The sequence below is a fragment of the Melospiza georgiana genome, chromosome 1, assembly GCF_028018845.1.
Source record: "Melospiza georgiana isolate bMelGeo1 chromosome 1, bMelGeo1.pri, whole genome shotgun sequence".
In the NCBI taxonomy this organism is placed as follows: domain Eukaryota; kingdom Metazoa; phylum Chordata; class Aves; order Passeriformes; family Passerellidae; genus Melospiza; species Melospiza georgiana.
This window is the reverse complement of record NC_080430.1, coordinates 131,935,519-131,962,903: the sequence shown is the minus strand read 5'-3', so window position 1 is coordinate 131,962,903 and position 27,385 is coordinate 131,935,519. Positions and strand designations below refer to the sequence as shown.

Below are 27,385 nucleotides of genomic sequence, written 5' to 3'. Positions count from 1 at the left end.
TCTTGGGTCGCGGCAGCCTCTCGGCTGCTGGAAGTGAACCTTCAACGAAAGCAAAAAAAAAAGGAAACGGCAGGGGCTTGCCCCCCGCGCCAATGTACCCCTGCCCTGCGGGGGGGGGGGGGGGGGGGAGCGTCGCCCCGGGTCCGCCGAAGGGACCCCCTTGCGACGGGAGCAGCGGGCCCGGCGGTTTCGGTTGAATGGGCTGAGTGAAACCCTCTGACAGTCACACATCGCTCATTAGCTCACGGCCCCGCCGCTCCGGCGAAGCTCTCGGCCGAGGGACGCCCGAGGGGGTGCGGGGGGTTCGGCCGCACGGCTCCGTCCCCCGGGGCTGCTCTCGCCCTTCTCGGCCCCGCGGCGCGGAGGGAGCGATTGCGGGGCAGCGCCGGGCCGGGCGGCCCTCGGCGGGCCGGGGAGGCCTCCGGGCCGGCCGCTCTTCTCGCCGCCGCTGGGATGGCTGCTGCGCGGGCGGCTGGGGAGGAGGTGTGCGTGCGGGGTAGGGGCTCCTTTTCTCTCCTTCGGTTATCTTGATAAATGAGTTGTTGTTGAAGGAAGAAAAATAAGCAACGGAGCTAGGACGAACGCGGGGTTTATTCCCCCCCGCTCCGCCCCCCGGGCCTGACTCGGCTCTCCGTGAACACCCTGTTCTATCCCGGGGAGGCCCCAGCCAGGAAGGGTCGGGGTCGGGGCCTCTGCGCCCGCAGGAGGCCGGGCGGAGGGTGGGAGCGACGCCGGGGGCCAGGTCGGCGCGGGGGCCAGGAGGGAGGCGGCTCCGGGGTCCCCGCCGTGGGGGCTGCGGGGGAAGGTGGCTGGGCGACGGAAAGCGGAGAGGCTTCGTCCCCGGCTGCGTCTCCGTTCCGTCTGTATTTTCACACGACTCGTTTAATTTGAATTTGTGGCGCCCTCGGTTGGGTCGGTGCTGGGTTTTCTCCTTTTTGTTTTAATTTGGGGTGGTTGTTTTGGGAAAGCTGTTTTTATTTATTTATTTCCTACGCTGTAGCTTCACCGGTCGAAGCGATCGCGCCGTGGGTCGGTGTTGGCCACCGGTCCCGGCGGAGGACGGGAGCCTGTGCCGCGGCGGGGCACTGGGGCCGCGGAAAGGCAGCGCACCGGAGCCGTGCCTGGCCCTCCCTGGCTCCGCTGCTGCGCTCGCCTCGGCTAAGAAGCACCACGCTGCTCTCGGTAAAAGTCTCTCTCTCCTCCTTTCTCCTTCTTTCCTCCTAGGATTTTCTCCCGGTCTCGGAAGCCCAACAGAGACACCAGCTGCTCCGCCGGCCCGCACCCACCTCGGGAAGATGGGAAGCAAGGCTCTGCCAGCCCCCATCCCGCTGCACCCGTCCCTGCAACTCACTAACTACTCCTTCCTCCAGGCTGTGAACACCTTCCCCGCAGCTGTGGACCAGTTGCAAGGTCTGTACGGACTCAGCGCCGTGCAAACCATGCACATGAACCACTGGACATTGGGCTACCCCAATGTGCATGAAATCACCCGCTCTACCATCACGGAGATGGCGGCGCAGGGCCTGGTGGACTCCCGCTTCCCTTTCCCCGCGCTCCCCTTTGCCACGCAACTCTTCCACCCCAAGCAAGGGGCCATCGCCCACGTCCTCCCAACATTGCACAAGGACAGGCCCCGCTTTGACTTTGCCAACCTGGCCGTGGCCGCCACGCAGGAGGACCCCCCCAAGGTGGGGGAGCTCGCCAAGCTGAGTCCCGGACTGGCCTCGCCCCTGTCGGGCATCAGCAAGCTGTCCCCGGACAGGAAGCCTTCCCGCGGCCGCCTGCCCTCCAAGACGAAAAAGGAGTTCATTTGCAAGTTCTGCGGCAGGCACTTCACCAAGTCCTATAACCTCCTCATCCACGAGCGAACCCACACGGACGAGCGGCCTTACACCTGCGACATCTGCCACAAGGCTTTCCGGAGGCAGGACCACCTGCGGGACCACCGGTGAGGGACCACCACGACCGGGGTCGGGCCGTGGGCAGTCGGGGTGGGGTGAGCCGCTCGAGGGGGATGAGATTCAGCGGCTCCGGGAGCCACGGAAACAGCACAGGAAAAGCCCCCGGCTCAGATTCGGAGGCCACGGAGGGACCAGGGCAGCCGAAACCTGCGCTTTGTGTGGGAAGGGCACCCGCCTGAGGGAGAGCTAGAGGGGTTCACAGCCGGAGATGAAGATCCCGGGGCTTTTGTGCTTCTGAGCCATGACCCTGGGGGGTGCAGGAACAGGACGGGTCGCAGGTGGGCGCTTCCCTGCTGATCCCTCACCCAGCTCCGCACGCTGCGGCCCGTGCTGAGAGACGCCCGCGGCCGCAGAGCTGAGAATCCTCTCCGCCTTCGGAGAAGAGCGGCTCGGGTCCGGCCGGCAGCCCAGATGCTGTCCCGGTCTGGCACCAGAGAGTGCAGTCACGCTTCGATACGAATTATTGCAAATGTTTTGAACCGGCCAAGAAGTTTAACCATACACAGAATAGTAATGGGGAAAGGAAGGAAGAGGAGGGTGAGGGCGTCTGGGAGAGGGGGTCGAGTTTGGGGAAGCGGGGTCTGGGGTCGCGGGGCCCACGCGCCTCCGGCAGCGCTGCTCACCCACGGGTTGCCTTCCAGGTACATCCATTCCAAAGAGAAACCCTTCAAGTGCCAGGAGTGCGGGAAGGGCTTCTGCCAGTCCAGGACCCTGGCGGTCCACAAAACCCTACACATGCAGGTGAGCCCGCCCTTCCCAGGCCTCTCAACGCGTGTGCCGCCGGCGCTGTTCCGGCCCGGCCCGGCCCGGCTCGGCTCGGCTTGGCTCGCCGCGGGGCAGGGGCGGTGGCCACTGGGGGAACAGGACTCTGGTGCGGAGGGGAGCGAGGGGGGACCGGCACTGGACGGCCCCGTGGGTCCGCGGGGGAACAGCGGCCCGTGATTACCTCCGCGGCCGCGGGAGACCCGCGGATAAACGGCGCCCTTGGGAGACGGGCTTAAGGACAGCGGGGACGCGGTTGGCAGCGGAGAGTGAGCCCCGGGTTCGGGTTTGTCCGCGCCGCTGCTTCGAGGCGTTTTTCGTTGAGGGCTGCAGCCCTGCCCTGGCGGCGGAGGCGGGCGCGGGATGCGGAGCGGTGCGGAGGGACGGCCGTGGCAGCCGGGCGGGCAGAGGGTGTCCCGGAGCGGGAGGGCGGCGGGGAGGCTGTTTTCCGTGTGCCCCAGGGGCGCGGAACATCACTACTCGAGAACTATAAAATAAGGCTTTTGGGGCAGGATAGGGAGAGGTGGGCGGCCGCCCGGCCGCACGGGGCTCCTGTCGTTCGTGTCCTCCCCCGATATCTCAAGTTGTGCGTTGCGGTGAGAAAAAGTGCAGTAATACGTTAAACAAGGTGGTTTGTGAAGGATTAATCCTTTGCTTGCTTCAAATCTGAACAGGAATCTCCACACAAATGCCCCACATGTGGAAGAACCTTTAATCAAAGAAGTAACCTGAAAACTCACCTTCTTACCCATACAGACATCAAGCCCTACAACTGCGAGCAGTGCGGCAAAGTGTTCAGGCGAAACTGTGATCTACGGCGGCACAGTCTAACTCACACCCCGCGGCAGGACTTCTAGAGCAGCCAGGGACCCGCGCCCGCTCCGGCAGCTCCAACTTGCCCACTTTACTCAAGGAGTGTATTGTAGGAACTCACAGACGCGCACACACACACACACACACACGGAGACACGCACGCAGACTCGGGGCCAGGCTTTCCTACCACATGTCTGCGAAACTCGTTTAGAGAGTGCGGACTGCAGGATCGGGCCCCTCTCCAACCCAGACCCAAGCGTAAAGCTCATCTTGTAGATAATCGCGGCTCATTTTAGAGCTCTGTACAGAACGTGTTTTTTCTTTGTTTGTTTGTTTTGTATCGTGTCAGATGCACATCGATAACAAATCATGGAGGCAAAGTATCTCTTTAAAAAGTTATTTCAAAATAAATCTTTTTTTTTTTTTTCCAAATACCTCCTGCCTTCTTGTATTATTCTCTGAGCATTTGGGCTTTTTTTTTCCTGCTGTGTCAATGCAATGGCAAAGCATATTGAATAAATTTCCTAGCCGGGTAATTGTACTGTCACAACAATTTTGGTGATCGCTTTTGTTTGGTCTGTTCCATTGTCGCTGTTGTGTTATCTATTGTTAAGTAAAATGAAAGTGCCTTATTTGAGAGTTTATAGCTCTATTACTTAATAGTATGAATGTCTAAATATTAACTTCTGTACCTTTTTTTCTAATTTTCCCGAACGATTTTTTTTTAAGAAGAAAAACAGAGAAATATTTGCAAATAAACAAATCTTAGGAAATAATGCATAGAGCCGTTCTTACGCCAAAGCGGCTTATTAGTAACTTATTTGCAATCAGGCCGTATATTGTAAAAGTTATCCCTCTCGCAGGGATTGCAGCAGGCAGCCTCCTGCCTGTAGACTTTGGACACGGGCAATTCACCCGCCTAGACAGGGACTTTATCCTGCAGAAGACGATTCTTTCCCGGCAGCTCTGGAAGAAAACAGCGAGGCGTCAATTCCGCCCGCCCTCCGCCCTGGGCTCATCCGCGGGCCGTGGCAGAGCTGCGGCGCTGGGAGCAGGGATCTCCCCACCCCGTCCCCCTCCTCCATCTGCAATGCCGAGCGCATTCACACCCAGGGGGTTGGACGGAGAGGGATCGTTCCCCCCGTCGGGAGACCCTTACCCCACCGTGGGGCCCCAGGCGCTCCTGCGGGGGTGGCTTTGGGCGATCCCGCATGTCCACCCCATGGGCAGCACGCTCAGCGCCTGCACCGGGTCTGCAGCCGGCAGCACGGTGGCACTGCACAACGGGCTCTCCTCCCTTGCCGTCCTTGCAAGCCCCTCACCGGTGCCTGTGCACTCTTCTGGAAGGGTGTGGTGCCAACACTGAGGCATTTTATATATTGCAGGGCGACTTGGATGTGTATCCTCTCATTACCATCCCACTGCTCTTGTCACTGCCGGCACCCTCTCAGCAGTGTCTTGAGTAGTTTGGGGCCCCATAAATTGCTCTTTCTCAGTCTGGGGGCAACCATCCTTCCCTATTCCTCTGCCAAATGAAGGACCAGGTTAGAATGGCAGGGAGAAATCTTTTCCCCAGGCCCAGGGAGCCCTGTCCAAGGAGAGAGCAATCTCCTTGCACCCCATTCAGCAGAGAGGGCTTCACTCTTGGGCTCCATCTAGCAAGGTACTCCAGGTGGTCCAGCCGTGGGAAGGATCACAGATCCTAGCATGCCCAAAAGCAGCAGGCGCTGACAGAGCTTGTGTGGCTGCACTGCCACCATCCCTGATCCTCGCTGGTCCTTCGGCAGGGAGCACTGCCTGGACACTGTTAATGAGTAGCAAGTCAAACCCAGCAGTGCCTGGGCTGGAGTCAGACTATCGGTGCAGAAAGCTCTGCATTACTGCCAGCACTGCCTCCACAGAAGGTTACCACAGGGCAGGGACCATGAGCCAGCCCTGCTCTGCCCCAGACCAGGCAGCCAGGTGAACTTCCACCAGTACAGCAGATTTGAGAATGCCAAACTCAAAATTTCTTATGGTCAAGGCCTATGTCTCCATCTGCTCCTGTCCAGGAAGATGGGGAAGGAAAGAATGTTTCTGCAGCCAGAAATACTCATCTGCTGGCTGAAGAGCAGCCTCCCTAGTCAAAGTTTATGTCAGTGCCATCTGGTCTCTTCCTCTTCACCGCCCATGAACTTGCACCCCTTCTTTGCTGCACCCCTAGAAATATCTTTTCTCACACCCTGCCCTGCTGTGTTGGCAGCCCCTGTTCTCCCTCTTCAAAACACTTCTCTCTCCACACTGCTCCTCTCCAAACCTCTCTTCGTGGGCATCTTTTACTCCCTCTTCATGGGCATTTTCCCAATATCTGATGTCTTCCTGTCTGACTGATTCTTCTACTCTCAGTGCATTCCTGTTCTCTCAGTAGGTTATTTCCTCTAAGTTTCTCTCTCCTTATTGTTCTCTGAGTTCCTGTCCCCAGGCCGTTTTACGTCCCCAAGTACGCAGAGCAAGGCTGGGATAACTCTGTTTGAGTAAACACTCCTGTCAGGATACATATGGGCTTAGTCTGCTCCTCATAGGCCAAGTTCTGTGTGAAGTTTGTTTGGAAAGAACTTAATCAGATGAGCAATATCAAAGGACAAAATTAAAATGATTGTATATAGCTAAGGTTTTATTTAATTGTTTGAGGTTGCTTGTTTAATAATCTTCCCCCTGAGCAGACACAGACCGTAAATTTTTCTTCCCAAGATTTCTAAAGTTCAGCAGCCAGAAAAAACCCCAAATTATTGAAGCAGGTCAGTGACAAACATCTCTAGCTGTTGGTCCATGAACTGTTATTTTATCTTTAAAGCAGTAGCTATCATGTTAAAATGCCAGAGAATGATCTTGTGTTTCTCTTTACTATCAATTCACTTGCCTATAGCACTGCCACACCCCATTCACTTTTTAAAAATTCATCCCTCACTGGAAAATTTCAGAGGCAGCTATAAAGAACATGTTAAAATACACATATGGTTTGTTGATTTTAGACCTGTTGGGAACAGAAACAAGCTCTGTAAAGCTACTTTTTGGGCAGGGCTAGGGATTTTATAGCCATAAAGTTCCATCCTGACTTTCACAATGCAAACACTAAATACAGCAATATCCCTGTGACTGCTGTTTGTGCCTTTGTGAAGTATCCTCCTTCCCTCTGGAAGTTCTCTGCTCAGTCACAGAACACAGCAGACAGTCCCGTGCTTCTGCAGTTTCCCAGAGCTTCCCAAACCACCTGCCTCCTGCTGCTCTGTGTTACTCTCTCTCATTGCCCCTTCTTTTTTGGCACTGCTTATTTTTTGCCTGCACTGGCATGGGCTGATTCTGCATCTTTTGCTGTGTTAGAGGCAGCAGCTGCACTGCTGTAGCAGGAAAAATAAATAGCTGTGCTACATACCAGGAAGAAAAGAACAACAGATAAGAATGTCACAATAATCTACATTTTTTAGGGGCAAATTATAGCCCTTTAAGTTGCATCTGAAAACTGAGCTCTTTTCATATCAGTTGCTGAAACAGACACTGTCCACAGCTGATGGCAGAGCAGCTCAGCCCAGCTAATTGTGCATAAAGCTTTTCTATGTGGCAAATATTACTTAGCAATGGCATGTCATGCTATTGCAGCCAGCACAGACTGTATCTGATGCAGTGTAAATTTGCTGGCAAAGCCCAGCTTTATACCATTACCACCTTAGCCCAGATCTAAGTGTCAAACACTGAGCAGCAGCCCAGGAATGTGGCATGGCCATGTCTGCCTGGGTCTAGGGGCTGGTTCCTAGGGTCCCTTAGAGTAAAAGATGTGAAAAACAACTATTCAACTCCTCTCTGCCTTCTCTCCCTTTCCTTTTCCCTCTTCCTTCTTCCTTCTCACCACTCTACTTTTGGATGTTTGCTTCAGGAGTTGCTTCTCTTACCCCACATATCCTGTACTACACCCTGTCTCTTGCCTAGTCTCACTTTCTTCTCTTTCCCTCTTTTTTCTCTCCTGTTTCTTTTTTGCTTTCCCATGTCTCGTCCCACATTTCAATCTCTTTTCCAGAGCAACTTCCTATACTTAGACTTTTTGGATCCCTCTTTTGAACCACTCCAGCTTCTACTTGTTGTCTCATTCTGTCCTTCAGCCACCAGCCCCTATGAGCTCCTCTGTCTTCCCTGACCCAGAGCTCGTGTCCCTTGTGTGGTACTTCTTGCACACTGCTGGTCCTTCCTTGCTGATCCCATTAATTGATGCAATGTCCACATCACACTCAGGAGGCATCAGAACAGGTGCCACAGATGTACTTGGACCATTTCAAGCATGCTGGCTCTGACTGAAAACCAGCAGCATAGTCCCAGGAGGACCAGGGCTGGTGGCACATGCAGCTGGTGGCAGCCTGGGCTGCTCAGGATGGAAGCACTGTTGTCAGCTGCACTGCAGCCCCAAAACTATGGCCTCATGAAGATCAGTGATTTCAGGTGCAGTGCTCCAGCCCCAGAATGTCAGGACTGAGTTTGCATTTAGTCAGCTAAGCTGCACTAGTGGCTCAGAGCCTCTAATCACTCCATGCTCCTAATACTGTAACTGCAGATAGTCTTCTATATGTAAAGTGTAGAACAGTGACTGGATTTATCAAACTGTATTACACAAGGGTTTAGGCATATGTTCCTTTATTTTAAAATTGTACTGGGTTTATAGCTTGTATTTCCATCCTCATGGCACATTTCTTCCTTCCTACTTATGTAAACTTGTAATGGTTAATTTTCCAACTTATGACAGTGCAGTTATTATGAAAATAGGGTAGCTACCAGACAAAAAGTTTTTTTCATTGAAATGATTAAAAATAGTTATTTACATTCAAAAGAAAGGCATCATGCCTGTAGAGAACATCGATTTCTTCTATTTTCAAAAATCCAGGTGCAGATGTTTATGAAACTTTTTACTAGAAGCTCCTAGTTTATCAAATAAAATGAAAAAATATCTACACTGAAAACAGTAAGCATCTTTCCTAGATCTGCAGAACTGAGGTAAGGGATGTGTAAGCTGCTTCCCCTTCTTAGAGCCCTCCTTGCAAGCCTGAGCACCCTCTCCCAAGTGCAACTTTCAAACACTACTTGAGACTTCATGATGAGTGGAGGAGGACCCAAAAGCATTGGCTGGGACCCAAAAGCAGTGGCCTTGCACCTTCATCCGTACACAGTCAAGCTGGAGTGGTGCATGGTCACCTTTACCTGGGAAAGTTTCTTCCTCTGCCAGCACTAGGGCAGAACTTTGCAGTACAGATTGACCAAAAAAGCGTAATCTGAAGTTTACAGATACAGAAAATACCAAGCTCCACCTGAAGTGAGGGGTGCATGTAGAGGGCCCCCTTAGCCTGGCTGTATCACTGGGGAGAGCTCACTGGCTGTGTCCCCAGCCCACGGGCAGGCAGGGGACAGCAGGCAGGGGGACAGCAAGGAGGGGGACAGGCAGCAGGAGGACATGGCTCCAGTGGAGACCCCACATGCTGTGCTGGGAGATGCAGTGGCCCCAGGGGATGGACATATATCTCTTCTCAGACCTGGCAATGCTGGCTGAAGGTGGCATCTCTCCTGGCTGCAGGCTACCAGCAGCCCCAGCAGCCATCACAGGGCTGGCTTGGATTTGGGGCCATGAGGGACACTTCTACAAGCTGTCCTCCATCAGGACCACAGTGAAAGGGGATTGAAGAGCGTGCTGGGCAGTCTTTGGGACAATTGGGATTGGCCAAGTGAATCTCCAGGCCTTCAGATTCCAATTGAAATCAGCCTCCTCTCAGTAGGAGAAGGGGAGCAGCAGGACTTTTGCTTTCCTGAAATTCTTGTAGGATCCAGAGAGTGGCTCCATCGCCTCACATGGCTGAGGCTGCAGCTGGGAGAAGATTACAAACCCCAGGTCTTTTGACTTTCCCTCTCTGCAGAAATCCCTCAGATTTCTGGCTTCAAAACAAGCTCACTTCAGCTTGCCTGCAGAGCAGGGATGGGATCGGGAAGGAGAGCTCTGGCAGGGCGGTGCCGGTGGTGCCGTGCCCCGGGCAGCGCCGCGGGACTCCCGCTCCTCCGGGCAGAGCCTTGACCTGGGGCTCCCTCACCGAGTGCTTGTCAGGGCTCTCCTGCATGCCGGGGCATTTTGGAGACCCATTTGTACATACGGGGAAGTAGATTGGCTGATTGCTTGCTTTTCTTTTTTCAAGTGTAAAAGGAAGCAAAAGCTTTATTTCTTTTTTTCCCTCAGAGATTATTTATAAGGCATTATCTGTACTACTGCCAGCTGCCATCCTTTGGCGTCACTAGCCCTCAGTGCACTGAAGATGCCTCAAGGTGTGTCAGCCGTGCCTCACGTCAGCGCGCCTTGATGTATCTCCTTGGCTGGGATTGAAAGGTACAATTTCTAAATCTCCCGGTGACCCAATTTGCATGGATCACTGGTGCGCTAGAATGTAGCTACTCCTTCCCATCGTGTTAATGCAAGTTTGCCTGCCTTCAAAGCAGCCTGGCCTCCGTGTGCCACGCTGAGCACAGCCCCAGAGATCGCGCTCGGGCCTCTGCGTAGAGCAGGCCCGGCTGTGTCTTCCACACAAGTGGCATGCTTTAGGTGTTTTCATTGCTATATCGTAGTCCCTTTATTTAAACATTGTAAATTCTTTTGCTTGATAAACATAGGCAGACAGCTGGATTATCTTAATCTTGGGGCTTGCAGTCGGCAAGCACAGCAAATGCTCCCAGGTTGCGGAGGCACCCTGTCCTGCCCGGGCCCGCGGCTGGACTGGGCAGCGGCGCTCGCTGTGTCACCAGGAAAAGGACAAAGCGCCTGCAGGGGAGCAGCCCGACACCGCCTATGGTCCCGGGCTGCCTGCCGGAGTGTCCCTGGGGCAGCCCTGGGGACAGCCCTAATGAATAGTTCCAGCAGCCCTGTGGCTCCCCGTGCACTGCCCTGTCTGCCGCACGCTGGGATGGGAAGGAGGGTGGCGGGAAGGCAAACCCTCGGGGGCCCTTCTGGAAGGCCCTGAGGCCCAGCTGTGATGGCAGAGGGATTCATGGGCAGCTCCAGCCCCAGGCTGCCTGTGAGGGCAATGCAAATGCAGTGCACCTGCCCACAGGGTGCCGTGACCTCCAGAGTCCTTTAAAGGACGCCTGGCTGGGGTACAGTGTAAATCCAGTGCTGATTTAGTCCAGGAGCTGGTTCTGCTGGCATGAATCATTTAAGCACACAAGCACCCCATGACTCTGCCTCTCATTTCCATGTTGTGGTCTTCTTTTCCCACTCCACATAGGAAACGATGGCCTGATCTTGGGCAGGAACCGCAACAGAAAAACACTAGGAAAACAAGGAAGCAACTGAAAGGATTTCAATTATATATATGGCTGGACAAATCTGGGTGATTGGGTCAGATCCTCACCAAATTCTTTTGTTATTATCCTCTAATTTTATTTAATGAAAATTGGGTCTTGAAATTAATGCTGCTTTAAGAGATATGTGACAGTTCATACTATCACATGCAATGTTCCTGCCAAGCTACAACCGTAGCTTTGTCATGATTCACATTTTCAAACTCCCATTAAAAAGGTTAAAACCAGATTTTCAGTCATTCAGCTGTGGGCACCTCACATTTTTCTGTGTCTCATTTGCCTACTTAAAAAACAAATTCTAGACACACCAAGTTTTTAATGAAAAATTAGTCTGCAATGCAGTTGTGTGGTCCTGTCCTTTTCTGGGGTGCACAACAGGTTCAGTTCCCTAAAATCACCCAGTAAATTCAAATGAGCCAGGTTTATGACATGGCAGTGAGTGCTATAGGTGGGGACCTTGCTGCCTTTGCCTACGTCTATCCTTGCATAGGAAGCCCCTGCTTGTATACTTCAACAAGGTTTGCCAACTGGGAAGTGAGAATGTGGGCACATGAACAAGTTACTGCAGGCAAAACTGGGGATGTGGAAGTTCAGCCCCTCAAGTACTGCCCAGAAATTGCTCAGAAGTATTCTTTAACCCCCTCACAAATGCAAACTCACTTTTCCTCACCCACAGGGAATAAGATACCTGACTTTTGCTACAAGGTACTGTATATAAGAGGGTGCAGGTGGACACTTGCCACCACAGAGCAACTAAACTGTAGGTTGGTGACACCTTGTCCTGCAGTTGGTTGTCTCCCTAAACTCTGGGGCACAAAAGATTAATTTCCCTAAAAGCCCCACTGTAAAAATCCTCATTCAGGTGAGGGAATGGCGTGAGAGCTTCTGTGCTGAACTGGCTTTTGCCTCACAGCCACTTGCAGGCAGCAACCTGGTTTGACTAAAATTCTTCAGGTTTCAGCAACAGGAAATTGCAGATGAGAGAACGCTCTGTAAAGTGCATTTGCGCACTTTCAGTCGCAAGCTGTGAAAAGTAGCAGCTCTCCAAGCCCTCAGCTTTAACACTGCTATTAATGCTGGTTTTTTCTAATAGCATTGAGATTAATGGAGCATGAGGGTCTTGTTGAAGTGAACATCCTTCCAACGATGTTCAAGAAACCCATGTCTTGTCTTCACACAGTTTGCTGTCTAAATGTCCCAACAAACTCCCAAGCACCTTACAGTGTTCCAGGTAAAATACAGATGATTAGGAAGGTGATTCTATTTTAAAATCTAGTTTTGAGGTGTTTCCTCTGCCATGCAGCAGAACAGGCACCCTAGAATGCTCCTCGAGGCAATGATGGCTGCTGTTCAGCGTTCATGAGAGGAGAAATCAGGGTTTTCACCAGTGCCTTTTCCCTTTTCCTTGGAGAGCTCCAGGGACTGTTCTCATACAGGTGCTTGGAGTGCTAGGCAGGAGAAAATCCCTGTCCCAAAATTGGACGGGCTTTGCAAGCTGCCCCTGAGGACTTAACACCATTTTGGTTTCCACACTGCTCTCAGTGGTAATGTAGACAGTCTGTGGTAATATAAAAGCTGGTCAAGATGGTCAAATAAACTACCAGGACTCTCTGCAGCACTGAAATCTGAAAATATCTTCCTCCCAAAGCAGTCAGGAGAGGGATGGGTGCATGGCTGGTAGGAGCAAGGTTGGCTGGTGTCTGCCCCATGGCTAGGTAGCAACTCTTCCACTCCCTGAGGACAATAGGCCCCATCCTGGGAGTGGACTGGTTTCAATATGGGACTCCCCATCTTGATCCAGTTTGGATGGGTCAAGACATGTTGAGACATGCCCTTTCAATATGCTGCATTTTATTAAAAACAAAGTAGCTGTGGGCCAGATTGTAAAACTAGGTGGGCCTCGTTTGTCTGTCCCTACTGTAAGCCAATGAAACCTTCAACATATTCAAACTCTCACCTTTTTACCCATTTGAATGAAAAAGCATCACTAATAAAAGAAAATGACTCACCTAATGCTAAACCTGAGCTCTGTAGATCAGCTTTGATCAAATTCACTGACATTTGGATAACTGCGTTATTATAACTAAAACATCTTTTAAAGTTTTTTTTTCCAGACGTTCATTCTTTAAAATTTGCTTTGATCACTGTGCATATCCTTTTCAGCAGAAATTTGTCCACAGAGGGTGAATTTTTTTCATTTGTTTTTCATATGGATTCTCTTTCCTTTGTTCATATTTTAAATCAGTGAAGCTACCCTTCAAGCTAGCCCTTACAATAAAAATGCAGCTACTGTGTGGCTTTTAACAACTCATTTAACCCATCTGTGCTTCAATAGCCTTGTTAGAAACCCAACACAATTTATTTATGCAATGAGGCTGATCAGGAGGCTTAATTAGATATTTTTTTTAGGATAAAGTAAACATTTCAGAAGGGCAGAGCAGGGAAGTGATGGTCACTGTTATGGTGGTCTGACAACACCAATTTGTAATATGTTACAACAGTAGTGTTACAAAATGCTGCACAGAAGGATATTTCTTTCAGAAAGTACTTTTGAATTAGTTCAAGTGCTCCAGTTTCCAAATAGGAGTCACAATCCGAGACAATTAAAATAAATGGAAGCAGGAATGTGTCAGGACAATTACAAATTAAAATATTGAAATCACTGGAAATGGAAGGGCAAAAATTTGCCTGTGTGAAAGTATGCATCTGTGTATGAAGCTCAACTTTAGATGTTGAGAAGGATAAAGTTTGACTATTCTTTTTCTATGGGAAAAAAATCACACATCTATGATGCAATAAAATTTAGTTTAGCAATTCATAAGTACATTTGTAACCAATTTTTCCCTTTCAAGCAGGCAAGAAGACTGTGTAAGTTTTAATTTGCTAATTATAATTTATTGTAATTTGACCATGCAGCTGGGGAAGGTGGTGCTGATTGTTCATCAAAGAGGGCGTCTGCCAGGCTCTAGAGTCAAGATAGTCTCATTAGTGGCTTTTTACAGCATGGGCAGAGTTCTTGTTAGAGCTTGTAACAGAGATGAATTAACCACAAATAATTTAAAAAACTTTGAAGTCTAAAGCTGCAGCACCTTTTGCCGCATTTTAGGAAAAAAAGCGGATGTGTTCAGATAAGGTTGGCTGGTGAGATTCTCTGCCTGGCTCATACCAAGGTGCAGTTTCTACCCTCCCAGGGCTGCCTGCTCAGCCATTTTGCAAACACAGATTCCTGTCGTCCGTCAGAGCGAGCCCTGCGACTCTGCTCGGCTTCTGCCTCCCATCAAACCCTTTATGAGCGCACACTTTTCCAAAGAGCGACCCTGCGATCATTAACTCCACACCAAGCTTCTTAGGGATCCCTTGTGTTCCCAACACACTTCAGGCTGAGAATTCCTACTAATATAAATCTGCTTTAAACAGGAGATAGCCATTTTTAATGCAGACATCCTCTAATATTTTCATGATGTGGCTTATACCTTAATAGATAGCAGTTGTGGTGCAGATCTGGCCCTGCCGTTGCACAACATATTTGCGGTAATGAGAATCCTTGCCGACATGGAAAATTAATATTAAGAAAATTAATGTAAGGAAAATCTTTAATAGGTTTTTATCTGTGTCTAATGCAATTTTGGAGTTAGCAGAAGGAAGGAATTTAGTACCAGGTGAGTAGCCAGCTCTTCAGAAATCATGTTTTGTTGACCACATTTTAAGACCTGCTGTTTTGATTTAGCGCATCAGGAGCAATATCTACTTCGTAAACAACAGCATGAAACACCACACTCAGGATCCCGCCTGCCATACTTAGCTGTCAGAACCTTGCCCACAAGAAAGAGTTCCTTGGTAGAAATGTTTTTCATGTTGGTGCCCGTTTGGTCTGGGGGAGTGCTCTGAAAGCTCAGAAACTTCAGCGGGGCAGGAGAGCAGCTTAATGCTCAAACCCACCTAGAAGTGACTGGGTGAAAAGCTGTTATCTTTTCATAAGCAGCAAGTGAAGTCCTTTGGCAGAACAGAAGTAGCTGAGTTCCCAATGAGAAAGGCTGCTTTTACTTGCTGCATGTGCAAGGACCGCAGTGTTACAGCAATAGGGCAGCGTGCAGTCACTGCTCTGCACAAAAGGGGAGGAAATCCTGGATAGGAACCAACCTTCTCTGCCTCCCACCCCAGACTCTGTCTCCACTACTCACAGCTGCCATCCTAGCAGAGAACACCAATGTTGGCATCTGCTTTTGCTCAAGGTGATCTATGGTTTAGATGTTAGAGTCTTTTTAGCTGTTGCCTGGGTTTCTCTTGAATAAAAGGAGACTGGCATATTTTCCTCCTTTTTGCTGCAAGGAAGGTAGGTACTGATCCCCTTTACTTTCAGGATTGTGAATATTAGAGATGATGCAAGCACAAGATATCTGGCATGACATTACAGAACCCAAAGAGAAAAGAATTCTTGGAAGAAACCCCTTTTTAAAAAAAAATTAAGACAGCTTGAAGTTGTTTTGTTTCATTACCTCCTACCTAAATTTCTTGAAAACAGTATTTAGCAAGAAGGAGGGATTTCTTGGTAAAGACTATGTATTGTATGCCATTTTTCAAGGAGTGGGCAGACCCCTAACAGCCTTCTGAGTCCTCCCTGAGAGACACCAATTGTGAGAGAAAGGGTTGTATTTGATCAATAGGAAACGTGTGTGTGTGTACACAAATAAAAGGAACAGCAAATTCAACGCTCTTATCTCTCTTCCTTCTTGCATGCCAGATCACCTTTAGCATCAGCTCCAGTCCTGCAGCTGCTGCTTCCAAGCTCACTGACACCAGCCCTGGCTGCTGACCTGCTCTGACTGCAGATTCAAGCCCTGTCTTTCCTCACCCCTTCCCTTCACCCTTTCATTCCCACAACAAAAGGAAGGGGAAAATGAAAGTGAATTGTTAACTGCACTTTTTCAAAATTAAACAGATATCAGAAGTTCTCTGGAAGTGAAAGATGACAATTATTTTCTAAAATACAGCCATAACTTTTTTTTAAAGAAACCCTCTGCTGCTCACTGTTCCATTACTGAGGGTGCACCGAGAACAAAGTTTGTTTTATCACAGAGGGGACTGTCTTCCTGGAAACCCCAACAGACACATAAAGAAATGTTGTTAGGTTGAAGGAGCTTTCAAGATTTGGATAGCCAGTTTTGCCCAGATAAGAAATAATTTATTCTTCTTAACTAATTCAGAAAATCTTTAAACCAGATTGACTAGCAATGTGTTAATATTCATCATCATCTTGATACTGCCAGTGGCTTGTATCAGAAATTGTTCAGAAATAATACATGAAAAAAATATGCTTATAAAATATAAATTATGGTGTCCATTCTGTGCTGTGCATGCCCATCTCATTTCTTTTTATCCCCAAATATTTAATATAACTTCATTTTGCAACATGTGGATTGTTAGTTCATATTTAGTTCATACACAAAAAGTGACAGAGTATTGAAACATTGCCCTCCTCCCACCCCCTGAAGAATGAGATAATTAAATTAACTTTTTTCAGTTGTCTATGGTATTTTTGTAGAAGGTAGATAACACATATGTATATTTGGAGACACACATACCCAAAACATATATGATGTTTTGTGGCTGAACCAGTTGCATTTGTCATCAAGAACAGCAAAACATGGACCTGATCCAATTGCTTTGCAGCTTCCTGTCACATCAATGCAGTATAGAAATACAAAAATTATATATAATTATACTCACCATATGACAGTAGAAAGTTTTCTGTCTAGATTTTTAACTCTATTCTTATCTCTACTAGAAACCACTATTTTTTCTTGCTTTACAATGTTCCTTTTGCATCAGAAAAAATGCTGCTTATATTTGTATTAGGTATTCAGCAGACCGATAAAGATTAAAATGTGCACAAAGAATAGAGGACAAAATTTATATCAAACAATAGACATCAAAGAGCAGAGACTTCACTTCCTTTTTGTTACCTCCACCCGTAGATTTTCACATTAATCAAATCAATATTACATCATTTCTAGCCCCAAATGGCTCATATTAATTAATTTCTTCTAATTTAAAATGATTTTTTATTAAACATTTAACTGTCATTATATCAAATAATATGCTAATAAACATTTAAAATATTTGATAATGTAGAACATTCACCCTTTTAATTCTTGTAAAATGGACACCAAAACAAAAACACATCAAAAGAGAAAAGAATCTGAAATTTCAATTAATTTTAAGCAAAGTTCATGCAATGACAATGTCGAAGAGACTTTGTAATACCTAATATCCCCTGACAATATTTCAAATCCACATGTGAACATAAAATAACTTCTTGCTTGACTTCGATGACCCAGAATTGTCAGTGGAATAGAAACTTCAGTAATTCCTAAAGGTATCAAAGTGTGATTTGCTCTGATTTCAGCTTAAATTATCTATTTGTCTATATCTGCATTTTGTCTCTTTCAGAAAGCAGAGGGGATTTGTTCGTTCATGGTCTTTAAAAACACTGTCTTATTTTCATTAAGCTAAGCCCACTGCTGATGTAATTCTTGCATTACAAAGGTCTTAATTTAAACCATGACATAAATGCTTTTCATCAGTTGATTTTTTTTTGTTCTTTGTGCCAAATTTCTTGCATTTTTAAAATAAAGAATATGGTGTATAATAACTGCTGCGGGACAGGCTGCTTTATTCTCCAATATGAAAGACAAATGGGGTGTGACATGCATACGTTTCAACATGCAGCACTTACTTCTTCAGGACCTTTACTTTTTCCACTGTTTTCTCAGTAGACTATTTCACTTCCTTTGACTCAGGCCTAACGATAACACCGGATTTGAAGCACGGTTCTCGGCGTTGAGCACACTGACGGGACCAAGAGGTGAAAAGTGCTTCTAATCTCTCTCCTCTCTCTCTCTCCCCCTCCTCTCCCTCTTCCACTCCCTGCCTTCCTCTCCTTCCTTTCCCACTCCACTCAAGGATTTGGGGTCTGCAGATGATAATTTACAGAACGTTTTGGAAGAAGGGTGGGGATGCATTCCTAACACCCCAAATCCTGGTTTGCATTACACATTAGGGATTTCAAAGCACACCAAGATTTAATCATAATCAGAAAGTAGAGAAATCGTTTCTACAGCATTCTGCAGTACTGAGTCTTACTTTTTTTCCTTTTGGTATCCCTGTAACTAATACAGCAAAATTGTATTGCCATCATGTCCTACTATTATTGCAATGATCAGTGAGCTGTGCAAATTCATCTGGGAAAACTGCATAACTTGTTTGGATATTATTTTGAGTTTAGGAGCTTGGTTAACTTTCAGATGGAGTGAAAAGACAATAGCTGTTTCTCTATTTGAATGTGAAAGTACAGAAGAAATTTTTCTTGATTAGCACTACTGCAAATGAATCAAGATTACAATGGAAAGGATGCAAATATTTTATTAAAGTAGAATTTTCAACATGATCCACGCTAACATCAAACTGCAGTGTTAGTTCATTGATCTCCACGGGAAAATATTGTCAAATACAGAACAGATTTAGAAAATATCAATTGAATTTGTGGAAGGAATAAAATCTTTAAATGATCTTTCATCATCTATTGCATTTTAGGAGATGTTGACCTGATACCTCTACATTCGTCCTGGCTTTATACTTTGTCTTTAAAGCAATGGTCTTAAAATTGCCAAAAACTGGATACAGGGACAGTTCACCTTTAATCTGTCAGCTTGCTTGTATTATGCAAGAAATTAGATTAAATGGAAAAGATGTCTTTTTTTACTCAGATTAAGTATTTGTAATTAATTAATTTAACATGCAGAACTAGATTAATTCTATTTCTTGAATTGGGAACCTAAATAAAATTGAAGCCCAGGAAATAAATGTTTTTCCTATGAAATACTTACAACAACAGCATGTTGAATACTTCTAAATTGCAGATTATATCCATAAGGGTGGATATGATTTGTTCAGTTATTTTATCTTTTCTCTTTATTTTATCTTTTCTCTTTTATTCACTTTATTCTTCTATTGCATGAACCTGAGCTGAAGAGACCAGGGCTATTCTGTAAGGGTGTGTTCATCTTTACATATTTTAAACCTACTTTGATATATTTATATCAAGGCTGAAGTAATTCACTCTGGGAAAAAACTTGGCATCAAAACTTTTAAATACAAGCAGATTTTTCTTTCAAATTTTTTAAAAGAAAATTTGAAAATAATTCGGCATGTTCTTAAAGGCAAAGGTTTAAATCCTGATTCATTTTAAGTCAATGGGAGCTTTGCCATGACTTCAGTGGAGCCAGGACTTCCTTCAAATGATGGGAAACAATTACACTTAGCATTTTCAGATGGAAATTTTTGTGCTAGTGTAAATTAGAATTTGTTTTCTTTTTCTTTTTGAGGTGGGGGTGTGTATACATATTGTATAATCCATAGTGTGAACTCATCTCTGGATATCTTTCTGTTAAGTGACTGTCTTTTTTTCATTAAGATAAGTAACAGTTCAACATATGTGCTTACTTAAGAAATTCCTCAGGATCTTTAGTGGAGTCTTTTGGGATAAGATGTGAAATCAGCCGTTGTCATTCATGACAAAGATCCCACATAATTTTTCCAAAGAGTTTGGCATGCCAATGAGAGTGGATCAGCATAAGTGATTGTATTTTGTCCATGCATTTTCCATCTGAGGTTTGGATCCTAGATGGGACTTCTGCCTTTCCTGCCCTAAGCTGCCTTCAAGTACCACTTTGCATTGAAGTACCTCATGTTTTTGGCCAGGCCAGGAGAGCTGTGAATTTCATTACCTTGTCTTGCTTCACAGGAAGGCAAGGTTATTGTTGGTGAGATCCTGCTCACCCTAATGAAAGACAAAACCTGACCCCCAGAGAAGTAGTCCAGGACTGCTTGTGTGAGGCATCTGCAGGATGGGCCTGGCCTCTCTCTCTCAGGTAAAGCTGTTCCAAAGAGATTTGTCGTACCTGTCACCTCTGATTGTGTTCAAATATCAACAATATTAAAGCTATCCAAGGCAGATAATGCAACTTTTGTGCAAGGGGTGAGTAATTCAACCAGACCTACCCTGAAGTTCCTGCCTTGAGCCATCAGATCCCCAATACTTCCCTGGGGATTTAACCCCACATGTGGGGTCTTGGAGCCAAGCCAGGCTGCTGTCGACAGGACAGCCCCTTCCTTGTGCCAGCAGGGTGGGACAGTGTCCACCTCTGTGTTTCAGGATGTTAGAAACTGGAGCAACTCCACTGCTGTAGTCTTAGATATGAGACAGCATCTAAGGCCTTTTTGGATGTTTCCTGTGGATGTGAGATTGATGGTAATTCTCTGGTGCAATCCTGCTTATTTACAAAGAATAAATAGCTTTCCTGAACCCTGTGTAGCAGTATGCAACAACTTTGCCTGGAATCACTGGCCAGCGCTGCCAGGGAGTTTTCTCCTGAAAGAGAGCTCTGCTCCCTGCTTTCCTCCTTGGCTCTGCTGTCAACAATGGCTCAGATGCACCCTGGCTATGGTCTCTCCACAAATTGTGTGGACCTTTCTGTCTATTGCCTGTACACTCCACATTGTCTGCACCAGGGAAGGCTGGGCCCCCCACACACCACAGGTGCATGGGCTGTGCAATCTGGGGAGATCAGAGCTTCCACGTGTCTCCTTCTTACACAAAAATGCTGTGAACCTGAACAAACTGGGTCAGCATCACATTATGGCCATGCCCTCCCTACCCAGGCACAGGTGTGACAGAGCTGGCCTCAGTGTGTGTACCCTGGCTACCTGCCCTTCCCAAAATCTGTCCAGAAAGCTGAGTGACAAGTGTCACCTAATTGTCCAAATAAATAGTTCCTTTTGAGCTCAAGTGTGTACCCTACCATGCTCATAATAAACAGGCAGCATTACAAAGCCTTGAAAATGCAAATGCTGACAGTAAGCACTGAGGTGACACTGAACAATGAGTTGGATATGGCTAAAACCAGTGATTGCTCTGTGAGCAAACACAGAGTCAAGAGAGTGAAACACTGGGCTTTTATTCCTTCCTCCACAAATGGAGGAAGAAATAAAAATGGAGTCATTGTATGTCTTGGCTGTTGTCTGTATACAAATGTATTGTTGTATGTTATGACAATTTCATAGTTAGAATAAATAACTCTATACCCCCAATCTAAATCTATGCATGTATGACCAAAAAGCATTTCTACTGCTAGGATGAAGCATTTCCTAAGATTTTAGAGATGTTTCTTTTTCCAGCAGCATGCAGTCCAAAGCCCAACGTTGATCCAACAGTATTTGGATGTTGCAGGGACTGCCAGGCAGCCCTATCACAACTGGATGTTGCCTTGTGCTGCTGTCTTTTGTGATACAGCTTTTATTCCCACAGTTATGGTCTCTTATGTTATGGCTGTGACCATATATACCTGGTTGGTGCATTTGCAATTTTGGTTAAACACACAAGGGGCTTAACAGTGTGATGAGAACTTGTTATTTCAATTTGCATAGCTTTTAGTATATGCAGAAATAATGTGCTTCTGTGCATCTCCGACCTTTTAAGCATTGTAGCCTTTTTATTTTGTTGCTCAGAGTAAATACTGGGCTCTGTGTATCCATCCTGCTCTCCATCTGGTGTTCTGAGACTGCAAGCAGTAGTAAAGGTGGGGCTACAGACTTCAAAGATACTCATACGTCTTGAAACTAACACTGTGCTAAACTCCCTTTAATGCCTCTGTGGGAAAGTGTCTCCATATGTCATCCCATGTATTTTCTTTGCTATTTAAAGTATTGCTTAATAGTACACTAAGCTGGTGGAAAACTATTTGCTTTGTTGGGTTAGTTCTACTCGGGCTTAATACAGGGCTGGGTAAGCACTGGGGCCTGTGCACGGGAGCGAGTGGGACCAGGAGCAGCTGGGTGGGAGGAAGAGGGCACCCAGCAGGCAGTGGGATTTCCATTGCTGGGAGGTGGTTATCAGTCCAGCTGAGTGGACAAATCCTTGGCTGGCTGGGAGGTGTTGAGGCAGGGGTGTAGCTGGACTTGCACTTCATCAATTGCACAAACACCCTGTGGGTAAGTGGGGTCTGTATCTCTGAAGTATTTTCAGACCTTGTAAATCCCCATCTTCTTTGCTTAAGTCCTACTCCTTTTGGACTGTTCTTCTCAACTCCATGCTTTTTCTCTCACCTCAGCAATTGGAGCACCTCACTGTAATCCTGTCATCTTATTTCTTGTCTTCTCTGTCTTCTGTGATTTACTCAATTCTGTAATCACTTTTTTAACAAGTCCTCTGGAAACTCCTTCTTATGTTTCCCTACTGATTTTTGAAGGGTTCTTCCAGGCTTTGGCTTTGATTTCCTTCCCTGGTTTCTCTACACTTCATCTCTGGACAACCTCCTACTAGAAACATATATGTAGAACTCTGTTGTGCTAGCGAGTCATAGACCTGCCATGCATCTCCTGTCACCTCCTCCTGCTTTCACTTTGTCTACTTTTTAAAAAAAGCCCATCCTTTCCCATTTCTTCAGTCTGGGCCACCACACATTCAGGAACGCAGAAGTCATGAGACCAGAAGGACAGTCACTCCTTTATTCTGATTGTTTATCTGGACCTTAAAGCCAACTTCCTTTAGAACCATGATTTTTTAAATTTGGGGCTGTTGTTTCTTCCTCGTTTATAACTACAGAACAAATGCCTTGTAAGAATTTGTCTTTCTTAGAGATGTTATTTCTTTTCCTCCCCAGGACATGGTGACATCTTTTGTGTCTTTTTAACTTCTGTGGTTTTGTAGAGGCAGCAACCAAGAAATTTCCCTCTGGCCATTCTTTAATATCACTTGGGCTACTGTGTGCTTTCTTGGTTGCTGCCCTATTTCTGCAAGATATTCCAAGAAAGAAATCGGGTTTAGAGATAGGTTCCTGAAAATGAAAGTGATAGGACTGACAAGTCTATCTTCCAGTTCACAGTCTAGTTATCACTAACTTAACTGTTTCACCTGTGCTGGTGCAGCAGCCACTACTCCCTACTGTTACAGTGTGACTTCTCTTGTGCAAGTGAAAGGTTTGGTGAAAGTCTTTGTGGACAATCTGTTTGATCAAGCACCAAATATCTCCTCTATGTTCTCCCCCCTGCCTTCCTGTAAGATGTGATCAGGGTGGCTGGGGTTCTTGCATGAACACCTTTGGTACAACCCTGCCTGCTGTTGCACAGTTTAACCCCTTATATAATTGTAAATGGCTGCACTCAACCCCATTCGCAATTTTTTACTTGCAGTATCCCTGGAGGAAAAGCTAGAAGACTTTAAATGCAAAGTTTTTACTGGAATAAAGGTGATTTTTCAAAGGTGACTTTTTAATAGATTGTGGAAAATGTTAAGGCTTCTGCTAGTGCTTAACTGTAATATGGCATTGATATAGAGGATGCATTGTCCACAAAACCCTGCAATCCTAAAGGATGTATGTGGCAGTTACACTTATTCCCAGGTCTTTTTTAAAAATCATACTGTTCATGAACCATGCATGACTCAAGCTTGCCATATAGGAGAATTGTTTTATCTCTCCCTCCAGTTATAGTATTTATTACAAAAATAGGTACCACAGTATATATTTAATATAAAGATATATAATTGTATTTTCCAAAGACCTGCACTTATGGAAAACTACTTTTGACCATCAGAAACTGAGTGCCCACTACATGTTACCCAAAAGACTTCACAATCTTGAAAAGTCAGGTCATACACCTCCTCATGAGGCAACCTGGTATGGCAGTGTGAGAACTGCTTTTCATTTGGGAAGGCTGAAGAAGTAGGGATTTGAGCAAACTAACTCCATACATTCAGGACTAGAAAAATGCTGGTCCATAAATTAAAACTTTTCAAATCAAGAAAATCAAGAAGAAATCAAATTCTACCCTTTTTGTTGGAAGCACAACTCTGTTTCCAGCCAAAGGAATGAACATGGTTGATCCCTCCACATACAGCTTTTTGAGTTTGGAAATTCAAACAGTTCAAACAATTCAAAGTACCTCTCTGAGTCTTCTGTAGAGGAAGCATTTTCCCTGCACTGATGTGAGCTGGGCTGTACCAATATAAGTGAGCACAACACTTGACTTGGCCTCGTGTTCATGCTTATAATATTGCCCCTATTCACAGAGTGGAAACTCGCTGGATTTTTTCCATTAGGAGGAGAAATTGATGATAGGAGTCAGGAATGTCTTTGGTTTATTTACAAAGCATGTACTCAGAATCCTGTTTCTCTGAATGCTGCAGAAACAAACAACAGGCATTTTTCTTGCTCAGAGTTTCCAAGCCTGAGTCTGTAGTGCAGTGTGTATTCCATAGAGCTGTGCTGCTCCGGCCTGGGCCCCTGGCAGGGCTCTGCTGCCCTGGCTGCTGCTGCTGCAGGCACTCAGGTGAGACATGCACATGCACATGCACACCCAAGCCCCCTCCTCCCCACATCCAACCAGCTGGCTTCCTAACCCCCACATGCCACAGGGGTTCCTGGTCAAGCCCAGCCTTCCTCTGGCTGAGCTCTGTCACCATCCAGGTCACATCTACTGTTGTTTCCAGCCTTCTCCTCCTGCAGGGGCTGGAATGCTCTTTTCATTTAACTTGAGGAACACATGTGCTGTAGCTTTTTGGAGGTATGTGACTGTAAATTAAAGAACTCCACTGCCATGAGAAGCCCATATAGATACGACCTGCATGTGCACATGCCCACACATGCACCCTCCTGCATTGCATGCACACATGCAGAACCTCCAAGCCTTTGGAGGAGCTGAGTAACATGCAGTACAACAGAATTATAAAATTGTTTCATTGTTGTCTAAATAATTTATAATTTTCAATTCTTTTATTGTAGGCCCAGTTCCACACTAGTTTTACACCCAAACAGCTTATCTCTGATCTGAGGCATGAATTTTGTCAAAGGGAAATAGGTAAATGACAGTGAAAAATTTTGACATTTTTGAATGCCTGCAACAAGACAATGTTCTCACATTTCAAACAAGGGCTAATTTTTATGGCATTAAGCCAGTCACTCTTGAGGTCTGCTGACCACCCTTTGATAGGAGGGTGCAATGGATAATGTCAAAGATTTTTTCATTCCATGAAAAAAATCCCCAGCAATTTCAAACTAAAAAGGTGGAGATGATGGGCGGGCAGAGTTACACTGTGCTGTATTTCTCAGTGTGCAGTCTTAAAGCTTTTTTCTATCTTTAGTAATATTTACTTGTAGCAAAGAACATTAGATTGGTTGTAAGTGCAAGTGAAGCTAAAAGCAGACTCTCTCCAGAGCCCACTGCACAGAAAGTGGAAAGCTGATAGAAGAAAATGTTCTCATGGCACTGTAGCTTTGTAGTATTTCCCTCCTTTCTTCTCAGGACAATCTGCTTATAACCTGGATTGCACAAAGGATCCCTTTTTCTCTGATCTCAACAATTCCTTGATCTCTGTAATTTGTGAATTTTCATATGTAAAATTGATCTGATTAATTCAATTTTAACTACATGTACAATTCTAAAACAACTTAAAAACTATTGCTAGGGTGGGATAAGCATTAAATTGATGCCATTTACATCAAATAAGAGAACAGCTAGTAGTTTATGAAACAGATCCTTTGAACCTGATGTTGGACCAATGAGACAGGGCTGTTTTCAATGATTCTTTTCATATGTTTATTGGATGCACACATTGCTTATATCTGTCAATAACACTGAGACCTATGACTAGATAGGGCAAAATAAACATTTTTAAACATGAACAGACTGCATTGGTAGCAGTGGAATGCATCTAGTTAGCTAAAGACCTTGTCCTCAGGCACTGAAGGGATCATAATTACAGTTGCAACTCCACCTTCTGGCTTATTTTGCTCTAAGGAGTCCAAGGTTTTGGATCTTTTATTTGAATAAATGTGGATGCTTCCTTCAGGGTTTGAAAAGGGGAAAAATTGACAGCTACATTCCAAAGAAAGCTTAGCTGGATGGAAAATGCTTGCAATACTAATGTGCTCTTTGTTTAGTGGTGCAAATCATTATCATCACTTTTAAAATGTGTAACTAGAATAAACACTGAATATGAAAGCAAAGTTGAAAGCAAAGTCTTCATGAGTTGAAGATTTCCATATGAAAATAAATGTATATGTGTGAAATCTTTTTTTGAACAACCTTCAACAAGTGTGTGGGAAAAATTATGTGGAAAACACTTCTCACCAGAAGCATTTGGGCTACTTTAAAGGAACACACAAAGGGTAAATTAATGACATGGAGATGGAAAGTGAAAAAGCAGCTACATCCTTGACTAACTGTTCTGTGATAAGAAAGACTCTGAAGTTTTCCACAGTTGTCTCCATATTTGTAAATCTAGGGTCCTGCCTCAGACATTCTTCTATACTACAGTATTTTTAACATTTAGTATTCATCTTCACCACACCTATCTGCAGCAACCAATTTTGTGATCACTCTCAATGGCTTCAGAACAACACTCAAATTCATATGTTCCTGGTCAGGAGGGTTTTAAACATCCAGCTCTCTTTTAAAAAAAAGAATTATACACAGATTTGGTTATAAACATCTTCCTTCTGCATCCTTAGAATTAAATAGAGACTCAGAGTCATACACAGGATTTAATGGAAAAAAAGTTAAAACCCTGTGTAAAGACAAGCACCAGCAGTGGAACAGTGATAAATGAAGCTGTTCAGGCTCCCTGGCATGTTGATTCTGTGGAGTGCATTTTACTGAAACAGTTTCCATATCATGTTTGGCCTCATGAATGTTCAGTGGTAGAGGCCAAATTCTGTCTTCAATCCAGTCTCTGCAATTCCCTTCAACCACGTTGCAGCTTTCATCTGTTTTCTTGCATCAGATTCTTTCATAGGAGTTCAGCTGTGCCAAGCATCTTGAAGTTGTATTACCAAGAATGTTTCAAGCACAAATCTCTTAGCCTCATCACTGAACACAAGTGCCTTTGCCCAAGTGCAGAAAAAGTTTCTTTGCCTTGAATTTAAGGAAAAAAGCTGGCAGATTTTGCACAACTTTGAGTCAAGATGTTGGCCTTTAAAGCTGTGGCATAAACATAGGTGTTGAACCAAAGCAGGATTTGGACTGTGGAAGAGGAATCAGTGTCTGTAGGAATCTGTGAAATGTTTCCGTGTGAAGAGAACATTCTCCAGTCCCTAGACTGGCCCATCTGCAGGGCTTGGGAGAAACAGCATCTTGATTTTCCCCTACAACCCACATTCACAGACTGAAATTATAGCTGTGCCTTGGTCTGAATGGTTTTCAACCCTCTGTCCCTGGGGTGTCAACCCTTTCTCCCTTTTTGTGAGCAGAAATTAATGGGAGAGGAGGGGAACTTTTGTTAGTTTTGGCTCAGGACTGGCTGGGGCACTAACAGGATGACCAAAATGTCAAGACATCCCCAGAGGAGAAAGGACTAACCAAAACAAAAACCCCACGATGAATAAAATCAAAACCAGGCAGGAGTGTGAGATTTGAGGGCTCACACATAGATCAGGAAG

General features: G+C 45.8%; 1 protein-coding gene across 1 annotated transcript; it reads left to right on the top strand.

The window, feature by feature from the left end:
* Positions 1–1,295: 1,295 nt before the first annotated feature.
* Positions 1,296–3,580, top strand: OSR2 (odd-skipped related transciption factor 2). Its single transcript, XM_058035025.1, has 3 exons — positions 1,296–1,948; positions 2,603–2,702; positions 3,398–3,580. The coding sequence occupies exons 1-3, from the start codon at positions 1,296–1,298 to the stop codon at positions 3,578–3,580; spliced, it is 936 nt and encodes a 311-aa protein (XP_057891008.1).
* The last annotated feature ends 23,805 nt before the right edge of the window (positions 3,581–27,385 follow it).